Raw genomic sequence first — 13,561 nt, forward strand, 5'->3', positions numbered from 1 at the left:
ACCTCGCGAAAAATCATTCTGAGGAAGCATTATTCTCTGAATCTACAATGGCACGTGCGAGTGGTAGGATACTGCCTAATGAATTGAATCATATAAACTATACATGAGTATATGTGAGTATATATATATATATATATATATATATATATTTCTTATTTTTATCTGCTGGATCTTGTGTGGATGCTATCAATAATGTTCCTCTATATGTCGATTTAAGAAAGGTTCAATCTACAACAACAACCAGTTTGCAATACTGCCATCCTTTTATAGACGAATATAGTGCAACGAAAGCATATATGGACAGGTCTTCCTCTGTTTTTTTCAAACTTACCATCGACATAGAATTTGTAAGAACCAACATATAAAAGTAGCTTGGTAGCTTTTCATATGATTTTCTCGGGTTCCCTCTCAGTAATTGAACTGCACATTCCTTTGATCTCCACGCTTGCATATATGTCATTTAAAGACCATACTGCTTCTTAATGTCTCTAATTATGTCATTAGGAGTGTATATTATTTTTGGGTCTTTATACTTGCCTATCAGAAGATTGCCGATGAGTTTTGCAGTAGCTTGACGTTGTGTGTAATATCTGTCTTTCAGTAGACATGAGTGTAGTTTGCTGAAATTTCTGACCTTGAAAAGTTTTGTTTTTTTCAAGCTCAAAGACTTAAACACCAATCGCAGTTGTTGTTGATACATACTAGGCAGTACCTACGATAAGGATATAAACTTTTCCACTAATAAACAGAGCGACATGAAAAATAATGATATATACTGATACACACTGCCATCAATAATATTAGATGAAAAAATAAAACGACTATACAGTACTATACGGTGACAAGCACAACTTATAAGTGTACAACCATAGACTTACAAGCAACAACTTATTTTATGCATAATTATACTTCTAACATCAACTATGATATACATTGAGATACATAATTATATAGTAAATATTTTGATACCTACTTTCACTTGATCTATGCACCTTAAACTGGAATTTTTTTTATTGCCAAGTGCTTCATGACTTTGATTATCATAGTCTTGTCTTTATAAATTTGACCTTCTTCTACATCTATGTGTTGAGGGTGAGTTATTATTATATTTTCATTCTGATGTTGTATCCTGCCAGTCTTCTCCGTCCCCAAACTCAATCATATTAATTGTATCGCCATTGTATCTCTCATATATAACTGAGCTTTGTGCACACTCTGAGAAAATCACAACAGAATTTGAATTGTAGCAGATCATATCTATATCCTTTTGACTCGATGTTATACAAAGGGGATATTGTAAATTTCGAGCTTTTTTTTAGCTCAAGATAAACACATACACCCATATTATTGTGTATCACTATTGGTGGAGAATCGTTTTGGACAGTGTATTTGATTTCAATAACATTCAATGAAGTATCTATCATAAGTTGTTTCGAAATCACGTCTACAAAATCTTCAAAACTTATATGTGGACTAACTATTACACCATCGGCATTGTAATCTACAAAACAGTTGTCAACATTCCATCAGTCACCATACTGAATAAAAATTGGTAAATTTGCCATTGAAGTACCTGAAATTAGGTCAAAACTCACTAATTCCTTGATTGATTTTGATTGTAGGTCGTAGTTCCTTCATCAAAGTTGTATTTACAGAGAAATCGTGAAAGGAAATTATTGCTTATACAGTGAAATTAATCAAATTTTGAGTGAAATTTTGAGCTCTTTTTGAGAATTTTTGAGAGAGAATGTTGTAACTTATAGAATATAGATCTCTGTAAAATTAATACGCTTGAAAAACAGGGAAAGAAGGAAGATCTTTAGCGTTATTCTCGGATGGAAGAATCCTTCCTTTTGTGTATCTCTAATTTTTGGCTACTTTTGGTAAGTGTCTAATTTTGGGCTAGATGTTGGTAAGTTTGAGTTTAAATTGGTTATTTCTGTATTTTTTACTATAATTAAATATGATGTAATAGTTTGCCATAGGAGGTAAAATTTCTATTTTTGTTAGCTAAAATAGGCCCAAAAGTGGTATCCGATGGGAAAATAGCACGGGCTAGCCAATTTTCGGACCGGTAATTGAAAAATAGCAGTGTTTGCAAAGTCATTAAAAAATAGCCACTATTTTGCTGCAACACAGAAAATTCCAGCATAATATACTGGAGATTGGTGAACCTGTGTATGAACTTCCAGCATATTATGCTGGAACTCCAGTACACAAAAAGTTCCAGCATAATATATTGGAGATTGGTGAACCTGTGTATGAACTTCCAGCATATTATGCTGGAACTCCAATACACAAAAAGTTCCAGCATAATATATTGGAGATTGGAGCACTTGTGTATGAACTTCCAGCATATTATACCGGAACTCCAGTATATTATGCTGGAAGTTCACATGTAAAAAATTTGAAATCCAGTATATTATGCTGAAATATTTTTTGAATTTTAAACAGTGTTTTCGTGCAGATTTATCTTATCTTTACATGAAAAGTGGCTAAATTTCGATTACTTTTAAAATCGTGGTTATTTTTTAATTACCACTTATAAATCTGACTATTTTTGAATTTGACCCGAAGTTTTCTGCCAAACGTTTTTCCGTTCTAAAATGGGCTAGAGGCCTTTCAATATGACAGTTAATAATTGACTAAAGTAGTCGAAAAAATAATAATCGGCGGACATATAATACATATTTAATATATGTATAATTTTATATAGTGAAAATATAATTTATATATACCGAAAGTAACGGCTATTCGTCCCAAAACCCATCATATAACTCTTCCTTTTATAATTGGAAAAAGGGTCAAAATTATTCATGTATTATTCGAAATTGAACATTTATACCTTAGTTTAATCTTTTGGTTTAATATCATCTCAGTCGCTAGAGAAAAGTCTTATTTTATCTGACCATTAATGAAGCTCTAAGCTGAAGGTAGTTCTAACTTCTAAATTATAGTCAAGAGTTGAAAGGTAAATATATAGCTTTTTTTTTGAAAAAAAAAAAAAATTGGACATGAAGTCCATCCATTTAATACAAGAGCTCCGTTAATAGTAGGGGTGACAAAATTAATCCACGAAAAAATAACGTTCGGACAATTTATTTCCTTTATTAATTCAATACATTTTGACATGCACAATTCAGCCCATCTAAAAGTTGGACTGATTTGGATTAAATATGGGTAAAATTAAAAAATAATCAGATTTATAAGTGATAATTGAAAAATAGCCACAATTTCAAAAGTAATCGAAAAGATAAATTTGAACGAAAACACTATTCAAAATCCGAAAAATATCTCCAGTATAATATACCGGTCCAGCATAATATGCTAGAAGTTCATATACAGTTGCTCCAATCTCCAGTATATTATGCTGAAATTTTCCGTGTGATGGAGTTCCAGCATAATATGCTAGAAGTTCATACACAAATGTAGGGGTGGCAAAATGGTTAAAAGAAAATAATCAATCACCCATATTATCCATTAGAAAATGGATTGGATAATAAACTTTTTAAAAACGGGTCAAATATGGATAAAAACCATATTATCCATTTAGAAAATGGGTCTAACTTTTACATTTATAAAAGAGATTTTTTTTTTCCTATACCATATATGAAACCTTATTACCAAAAATGTGCATAGTTTCTAATTTACCCACCCTGTCCACATTTTTTCTACAGTTATTATATCAATCATTAAATACTAATTAATAGTAGCTGAATATTACTAATTTGTCGAGCTAAACTTGAGGAACAGAATATTCTAAAAAGATTTGGCGTAAATCAGATCAAATCATATTCTTCCAGATATTCCTATTTAGGCGCGCTACAATTATGGAAGTAAATATTCTTCCAGATATTTTCCACCATTGATAGCCATTAAAAAGCTTGAAAGCTTTGAATTCAAATTTGGGTTTTCAAAAATCATTATTTGTTTGGATTGGGTGTTGTTGAAAATAATCGGGAATATGGTTTGGAGTTTATATCTCAATTTTGAGGGGTTTGGTGAAGATTAGACTTGGTTTAGACTGAATTTCAGATTGAAACTCGAAGAAGAAGAAGACATATTGCAGAAATTGTAGATAAATTATAGATTATTTGTATTCTGATTGTAGATGCTTTATTTTTTGTTTTCCCAAATAAAAAATGGCTAAAACTCCTACAAATCTTCTGAAAAAATGCAATTATGTCAAAAATTACAATTATGCTACAATTGGATGGGAATTGAGATATAAAAATTCAATGTACCTAGTTTGTAGATATTTTGTAGATAAATTGTAGATTATTTGTATTCTGTTTGTAGATGCTTTGTTTTCTATTTTCACAAATCAAAAACGACTAAAACTTCTACAAATCTTCTGCAAAAAACGCAATTACGTTAAAAATGTCAATTATGCTACAATCGAATGTGAATTGGGATATTAAAATTTAATGTACCCAGTTTGTAGATATTTTGTAGATAAATTGTAGATTATTTGTATTCTGATTGTAGAAGCATTGTTTTCTGTTTTCATAAATCCAAAACGACTAAAACTCCTACAAAATCTTCTGCAAAAAATGCAATTATGTCGAAAATACCAATTAAGCTACAATTGAATGGGAATTGGGATATTAAAATTCAATGTACCCAGTTTGTAGATATTTTGTAGATAAATTGTAGATTATTTGTATTCTGATTGTAGATGCTTTGTTTTCTGTTTTCACAAATCAAAAACGACTAAAACTTCTACAAATCTTCTGCAAAAAACAGTCTACAATTTATCTACAATTGCTGCAATATGTCTTCTTCTTCTTCTTCTTCTTCTTCTTCTTCTTCTTCTTCTTCTTCTTCTTCTTCTTCTTCTTCGAGTTTCAATATGAAATTCAGCCAAAACCAAGTCTAAATCTTCACCAAAACCCCTCAAAATTGAGATATAAACTCCAAAACATATTCCCAATTATTTACAACAACACCCAATCAAAACAAATAATGATTTTTGAAAACCCAAATTTGAATTCAAAGCTTCAAAGCTTATTAATGGCTGTCAATGGTGGAATTGCTGCTCTCTTGTCTCTTTGAAGGTTTGTTCTTCTTCATTGAGAAAATTTGAAGCTGAAGGTAAATGTGTGTATGAACTTTGAAGATTTGACTTCAATTTTGATGAACTTTATTGTTCTTCATTGATGAACTTCAACTGGAGTATAATGGGGAACCAACTTTGTTGAAGGGTTTCTTCAAATTTTTGTGAATTTAGAGGGAGAATTTGGTTTCAGAAGATGGAAAATAGTAAAAAGAACGTGGGTATGAGTAAAACGTGGGTGAGACTGAGGGGTTAGGAGAGAGAAACGTGCAGATTCCTTTAATTAATGAGTAAAAATGTACAATTAATTATACCCTTAATTAATTATGGTATAGAATTGGTAATTTAGTATACTAAGTGTAATTAAGTCAAACCTTAAACATTGAGGGTAATAAGATTTCCTATGTGGCATAGGAATGTAAAAATTCTTTTATAAAACCTCAAATATGGGGTTCCTCAAGTTAGGGAGACTAAGAATTCTTCCAAAATTGATCATATGCAAGAAGTTATGGATAATATGGTTACCCATATTATCCGCTGGTTAACCCGTTTTTTTATCCATATTAAATATGGATCGAGTCGAATAATTAATCCATTTTTTCATTACCTGTTTTCGACACGAACCATATCCGACCCGACCCGCCCGTTTGCCACTCCTACACAGGTGCATCAGTCTCCAGTATATTATGCTGGAACTTTCCGTGTTGCAATAAAATAGTGGCTATTTTTCAATGAATTTGCAAATGCTAGCTACTTTTGAATTACCAGTTTGAAAACTGGCTAGCCCTACTATTTTATTTTGACTTAAATATGTAGCGCAAATCGATCCATGAGAAATCTTGTCAATTTTTTTTATTTGATTTGTTTTATACTATAAAGCAATAATAAAAAATATTTTTATTATTTTTGTTTATTAATTAATTAAATTATAAGAAAACAAACATAAAAAAAAATAAAAAATGACAAGAGTTCAGTCCATTTCAATTAGTCCAATCTGTTTCACACTCCTAGATAATAATGTAGGCAATCTAGAGTAAATTTGAGCAATTTGAGTAAATTTACTGTTTCCAATTATGATATTGTAGTAGCATATCTTTGTTGGTGTTTAACATGTCCAACAAAGCAAAAGGGAGGAGAAACCAAGAGAAGTGAGAGGCAACAGATAAGAAGAGAAAACACAAGTGAAAATTTTGGAATTCCAAACAAATTCCAAGATTCTGAACAATCAGGTTTGTCAAATTTTTGTTTTTTGAGCTTATTTATTCCCACTTCATAAACTGTAAATGAATTCTTGATTTTCCCTTCTTTTTTTTCCTTTGCTGAATTGCTTGTGAAATGTCAGCTCTAACTGTTTGTTGTTAATTTCTTACACATTAGATACATGTTGGGTTTAATTTAGAATGGTAAAATTGAACTCAAAATTTTGATTTTGACCCCAAATTCCACCTTCCTAGTTGCAAATTCACATAAATCTTGGTTGGTTTCATTTAGAATTGTAAAGTTTAGGTCAAAATATTGAGCTTGCGCTTGTGATTTATTCTCATCCGCCTAAGCTTTGGTGGGTAGAGTTATCCGGTACGTGTGCTTTGGCGGGTAGCAGCCTAGCAGGTAAGGTGGAATAGTCGAGGTGTCCATAAGCTGCGCTAAACACCACATTGATTTTGAGCTCCAACGGAACCCCCCCTCCATAATTGCAAATTCACAGGAATCTAAGTCTTCTCTGTTGCCTAATTTGCTCAATTGCTTTTAAAAACATCTACTTTAATGGAACTTATATGCGTACTGTGATCTCTATATACTGATATCTCTACTGAATTATGTTAAGCTAAAGATGGTGTTTCTTTTGCCTTCTTTGAGGATTTTTACTTTTAGACAATATTTTTGTTTCCCTTATGTCTACTTTGTTCAATTTCCTGTAAAAACGTCTCCAGGGCTTTGGTCTAGCGGTAAGAGCACTTGTGATGTGTGGGTTAGGCATCAACACATCACAAGGTTCGAACCTTGCTGTAGACAAAATCCTAGTATTTAAGTGGAGAAGGGTATAAGGGCGGGCCTGTTATCCAGGTTTTGAACCAAGCACCACTGACCCTCGGGGATTTATTGGTTATCAAAAGAATTTCTTGTAAAAACATCAGCTTTATTGGAAGTTTTATGCCTAATACAATTTCTATATACTGATATTTATACTGTATTCTTCCCTCTAGGATAGGGATAAGGTGTGCGTACACACTACCCTCCCGAGACCCCACTTGTGGGAACTCACTGGGTTTGTTGTTGTTGTTGATATTTATACCGTATTATGTTGAGCTAATGATGGTCTTTTTCTGCCTCCTTAGAGAATTTGGCATCTACACGATAATTGGTTCTCATTTGGAATAGCAGAGTTGAGCTATAAATTTATGAGTTTGAGCTATATTCTCCCTTCATGATGGGATATTAACATAAGTCTTGGTTTCCTTTCTCTTGGCTTTTCTCAACTAAATGTAAAAAGTTCAGCTTTAATAGAACTTATACTCCCAATAAAATCTTTTATATATTAATATCTTCACTGAATTGCATTGAGCTAAAAAAATGGTATTTTCTACCTTTTTAAATGAATTTGCATGTTACACATGTTATGTTCATTTAGAATAGCAAACTTGAGTTGATTTTCTCAAATTAACTCCTCCTAAGCATAGCCGGACAAAGGAGGAGCATACCAGTAGGTTGATGGCTAGTGCAGTAATAGTACTATTATGAATCTCTGAAATTCTCTATAAAGCAGAATGAATACGGAGGACTTATATAGCCGATCCAACTAGTTTGGGATTGAGGTTTAGTTGATTAATTTATTGAAGCTCTTCTGTAAAATTTTGTTTATTGTTTGTAATGAGGGCAACATCATTTTGTGTATACACTTAACTTGCTCAATATATTCTGTATGTTCCAATTCTTTCTTTTTGGCAGGGTGTGGCATTTAAGAACTTGATTATGGATGATATGCGCGTCTCTCAGACAAACACCCTGCACTGTCTTTCATGTGAAAATGTATTTTGAGTTTTTACATTCAGAGTCCATTGAAGACATGGGGTATTCTATGAGTAAGTTGGAAGCAGAGACCGAACTCTTGGATGGTTCAAGTTCCAATCACGGGGCTACTGACAGTGCTCGTCACAACACACCATCCCATTTTTTGGACCATGAAATTGCTCAGCTTACTAAACTTAGATCAGGACCCCATGATAATATCAGTAGAATCCTACCTGGGAAAAGGGAAGTTCCTGTGTCCACATTCAAGATGCTAGCCGCTCGAGAAGCCAATTATTCCCGTAGAGGAAGGTTCTCAAAGGCAGATAGTTGTCATGTGTTAAGTAAATATTTGCCCGTAAATGGTCCTTGGATCGTAGACCAGATGGCAACAAGGGCTTATGTGTCACAATTTTCGGTAGATGGTTCCCTTTTCGTTGCCGCCTTTCAGGTATTAGAAGTAGTTTATATTTTATTTTACTGACATCGAGAAGATTAGGCATGGCACATGTTAATATTACATTTTTGTCTTTTAAGATTTTTCATATCTAGGCGGAAACCTGTATCCGAGTTTTGTTGCATTCTGATGCTTCTCCTTCATTGTTGTCTAAAACAGGGAAGTCATATTAGAATATATGACGTGGAGAGAGGGTGGAAAGTTCAGAAGAACATTCTTGCAAAAAGCTTGAGATGGACAGTTACTGATACATCTCTTTCACCAGGTCAACGACATCTTGTAAGTTTCTATGCTACGATGAATCATGTTTACAACAACTACGCTTCATCCCAACTGGATGAATACTCACTGGCCATGCTATTCCATTTAAACTCATCTCAGACCAATATTATACAAAATAGTAATAATTACAATAACAATAATAATAATAATAATAAGTATTAGAAGTTCTTGATATTTACTGACATGTAAATCTTTAAAAAGCTAAATGTCAAGTTTCGAACTGTAAAATTTTGCTATGGATCTGAAATTGGAGACATGTCACTTCATTAAGGAAATTGGTGAACTAAACTGGGTAGACCAAAAGGCAAAGTAGGTGAAGTGAATTGGCACACAATGAGAACACCTTTTTTTTTTTTTTTGGTAAGGCACGACAAGTTACTATTAATTAGGGAGGTGAAAACAAATTAATTAGGTAGGTGAAATGAAACTAGTTCTATACTATGTGGTTATTTGCAAGGGATTGTCTATTTATAGAAGTTATCCTACTCATTAAAACATCAACTGTTAGTATTACACATGTCATGTTACATATTAAGTTTTGTTGTTATAAAGTACCATTTGTGTTGCTTTTGCAGGTATATGCTACCATGTCACCTATCGTACATATTGTAAATGTAGGATCTGCTGGGACTGAATCTCTTGCCAACATCACAGTATGGCTATCAATCTTTGTTTGTTTGGGAATTCTTATAACTCAGATGCATAACAGTTTCAAGGGACTGCAATAATTTGCGGTTATCACTTAGCAGATCATTTCTAATCCTTTTTAGGCTAGGGAACAGACTGAATATATCCGTCTAACGGATAATTATAGCTCCAGCAAGGCAGCAGTGGTTGTGCATTTTTAAGTTAAATGTTTCCATTATTTAAAGAGCGACTTGTTTAATTCTTGAGGCTCAAAGTTCTTGTATTCATTTTGGAATGATAAACTTCTTTTGGATACACAATATCTCTTTACGAACTATATAATAGTCTTGTATAGTTACTAGTTAATACCGACTTACTTGAATGCAGGAAATTCATGATGGTTTGGATTTGGCCGCTGATGAGGATGATTCTTTTGGAATATTCTCTGTGAAATTTTCGACTGATGGTCGGGAAGTTGTTGCTGGAAGTAGTGATGATGCAATCTATGTTTATGATCTTGAAGCTAACAAACTCTCTCTTCGAATATCTGCTCATGAAGTATGATTATGCTTATGATAGATATTTGTCACAAATTTCTTCCTGTTGAAGCAGCTTTTTGTTAATACTATTGCTCCTACCCTTAGAATGCTTCTGTTTGACAATTATGAAGCTAATACACATTCTTCTTGGACTTGTTTTAGTATCACGTTCTCTTTTCATGGAAATACAGTATCCTTTCATTTCAAAAACATATTCACCAGTTTAGGAATTCTCATATATTTGCTTCTTTGAGAATACGCGAGATTTTATTTCTTTCTGTGGATTAACTGAAATAATTTTCTGTTGCAGTCTGATGTCAATTCTGTATGTTTTGCTGATGAAAGTGGCCATCTCATTTATTCTGGAAGTGATGATAATCTGTGTAAGGTGATCCTCATCCTGTCTTGTTTTTGGAAAGATGATTATAGAAGATACTTGTTGAATTAATGACAAAGCTAAGGGGTAGTAACGTAGTATTGGACTATGAAACTATGGCAAGAATCGCTATTCATACTTGTTTTTATTACTCTCTCCGTCCGCCCCAATTTATGTGACACTCGTTCCTTTTTAGTTAGTTTCAAAAAGAATGACATCTTTCTATATTTAGTAACAATTTAACTTTAAAATGCCCATTTTACCCTTAATGATATGATTTATAGCCACACAAATATCTATGGCTCATTTTAGACTGCAAGTTTCAAAAGTCTTCATTTCTTTCTTAAACTCCGTCCCCGGTCAAACATCGTCACATAAATTGGGACGGAGGGAGTACTATGTTTATGTACATTACAAAACATTTGCATAGATTGTGTATAACCTGTTCGTAACTAAGTTAGCAAACCTCTTCTTGATTCTCTTAGGATCAATCATTTTAGTCTGGATGAACTTATATGTACGTTTGCCATAATATTTATTTACGAGTCAAGATTTTTTTTGTTTTGTTTTTAAGAGTAATGAGCTTGTTGCTCTGTATAGGTCTGGGACAGACGTTGCTTCAGGGCCAAAGAAAAGCCAGCGGGAGTACTGATGGGACACCTAGAAGGCATTACGTTCCTTGACAGTCGGGGGGATGGTCGTTATTTCATTTCTAATGGTAAAGATCAAGCCATCAAGCTTTGGGATATCCGCAAAATGTCTACTAAATCTACTTGGTATGCTTATTCTCTGGCTATGACTCTCCCTGTTGATTCATTTCTATGATTTTTTGGTTTACTAATTAGATCAAGGAGGTAGAAAATAATAGAATACATGATATTCTATGAGCTTTGTCATTAGTAGATGAATCACATTAAATTCACCAAACCGATTTTGAGAGCTTATGACAATCTTTTTCTTCCCTTGAGTCTGAATATCTTTGTGACTCATTCTTTGCTTGCTAATTAGACATTACTTAGAAGTGTATTCAAAAGCTTAGGGTCTCTACACGGCTTTCATTGGGAACAATTATCACACTTGAAAACTCAACATGATTTTGAAATGATTCTTTATGAAAATCAATGCTCCACTTGATTACTTTATTGACATAGACGGAGCTAGGATTTCAACTTTATGGATTCTGGATTTTGAACGATCACTTCAAGTGCTACTAACTGGGTTCTTAATCTACTATTTTATGAATTTCTTAACACAAATACGCTGTTTGAACAAAGTTACGGGATTCGGCCGAACTTGTACTCGGGCTTCTAGCTCCGCCCCTGCTTATTGATAGTCTCAATCAGACTCATGTATTATCTTGTTTCAGCAATATGATGTTCAGGCATTATGAATGGGATTATAGATGGATGGACTACCCTCCTCAAGCTAGAGACTTGAAGCACCCTTTTGATCATTCGGTAGCCACTTATAAGGGTCACTCTGTCTTGCGTACTTTAATTCGCTGCTACTTCTCCCCCGAATATAGGTCAGTTAAAACATACTGCGTTGACTCTTCATTTCTTATCTATGACAACTTTCAGTTCCACTTTGTTCAGCTTGCTCACATAATAGTCAATCTAGTGTAATACATATTTAAATATTTCCTGGCTTATGTTTCACAGTACTGGTCAGAGATACATTTACACTGGATCCCATGACACTTGCATTTACATCTATGATTTGGTAAGTATGAAGCTATATATCAGCTTATTATTGCATTAGCCTTGTGTAGTGTCCTTTGTGAATTGTACCTTTCATATATAGAGCATAGATAGTTGAACGTCTTTCGAAATGGTTTGTTTGTTGCTCTATTTGAACGGATTTAAATAAATTTAACTTTTGGATTGTTCGATCATGAAAACATGTAGTTGCTCTACGATAGGAGAACGTTGACATTATATGCCCCTGTGGTGCTATTTTTGTGAAGTTTGGCTATTCGAATGGTGACGTAGTTTTAAGCAAATTACTCACATTTGCTCGAAGTTGGAAGTGGTGCTTAACATATGGTTTTGCAGGATCAATTACCAAGGTCATTCAGCTTATAATATAATTCGGGTTAGGGTGTTTATTTGGATCAGGGAGGTTTTTAAAAGTTTAAAAGTAATTTTCTTAATAGAATAGGACATTTCCGGCCAAGCCTTAACCCTTTTTTGTCTAAATGATATTATAGGATATTTCATGAAATTTGAGTTATTTTGTGGTTAGAAAAAATAAGTTTGATGATTTTCCTGCTATAAGGGTTTTGCGTGACTGTAGTTTGTAAAGTACACTTCTTTTTGATATGTTTAATGTAACGATGTCGTGATTTCTAGGTAAGTGGAGAACAAGTCGCAAAATTGGAGCACCACGGATCAACCGTTAGAGATTGTAGCTGGCATCCTCATTATCCGATGCTTGTTAGCTCTTCTTGGGATGGGGATGTTGTCAAATGGGAATTCCCAGGTGATGGAGAAGAACCAGTCCCTCCAAAAAAGAAGCCGATCAGAAGAAGACATTTCGTCTAGATGCTATCTGCAATCTGGTATATTTTCAAAATCTATAGACTTAAAGAAACTATGGTGTCTTTATGGTGATACACCAGCATGTATATTGACTGTGCCAGCGCGCAACGTGATTTAACATTTTGATTTCCATATATTGTACATAAATAAAGGCGAACGTGTACATTGTATTCTTTAAATAGTTATCATTTGGAAACTCTAGAATAGCCCCTCTATCCTCACAAGGTAGGGTTAAGGTTTGCGTACACGCTACTCTCCCCAGACCCCACGGTGTGGGATAATACTGGCTATGTTGTTGTTGGAAACTCTAGAATGCGACCCCTCCCCGTTATTATATTAAAAAGGTGTGACTATATACGAGGCTCGTATGCAGAGTAAGCGGAAGAAAGTGTAAGGTTGTGCATTAGCACTTGTGCAAGAAAACGGATGTGCTAAGACGCAATGGCTTCTTGTATACAGATAAAATTGAAGCTCAACTGTTAACCTCAACAGGAAGAATGAATTCATGTAGCTTGACTAGATGGTACCTTCTGTATACAGGCAGATTCAGGAGTTAAACTGGATGAGTTCGACTTTTTTAATGTTCTTAGCATTGAATTTATTGTACCTTTATATATATTCGACAAAAATATTAGATGGCTCAAATTGATTTGAGCTCTTGAACAATGAAGATAGCCT

General features: G+C 33.6%; 1 protein-coding gene across 1 annotated transcript; it reads left to right on the forward strand.

Moving 5' to 3' along the window:
* The first annotated feature begins 6,159 nt into the window (after positions 1-6,159).
* On the forward strand, positions 6,160-13,079 carry LOC104237285 (LEC14B protein-like). The gene is made up of 10 exons (XM_009791402.2): positions 6,160-6,285; positions 8,003-8,513; positions 8,679-8,798; positions 9,377-9,454; positions 9,816-9,986; positions 10,278-10,355; positions 10,944-11,119; positions 11,710-11,868; positions 12,005-12,065; positions 12,695-13,079. Exons 2-10 carry the CDS (start codon positions 8,031-8,033, stop codon positions 12,884-12,886), a joined length of 1,518 nt encoding a protein of 505 aa, XP_009789704.1. The 5' UTR covers positions 6,160-6,285; positions 8,003-8,030; the 3' UTR covers positions 12,887-13,079.
* The last annotated feature ends 482 nt before the right edge of the window (positions 13,080-13,561 follow it).

The sequence above is a fragment of the Nicotiana sylvestris genome, chromosome 2 (assembly GCF_000393655.2).
Source record: "Nicotiana sylvestris chromosome 2, ASM39365v2, whole genome shotgun sequence".
NCBI lineage: Eukaryota > Viridiplantae > Streptophyta > Magnoliopsida > Solanales > Solanaceae > Nicotiana > Nicotiana sylvestris.

Excerpts from the sequence above, each read along its gene's own strand:
- LOC104237285 (XM_009791402.2), top strand. The coding sequence starts at position 8,031 with ATGATATGCGCGTCTCTCAGACAAACACCCTGCACTGTCTTTCATGTG. Across the intron at positions 8,799-9,376 it reads CACCAGGTCAACGACATCTT|GTATATGCTACCATGTCACC; the intron begins GTAAGTTTCTAT and ends TTGCTTTTGCAG. Across the intron at positions 9,455-9,815 it reads AATCTCTTGCCAACATCACA|GAAATTCATGATGGTTTGGA; the intron begins GTATGGCTATCA and ends ACTTGAATGCAG.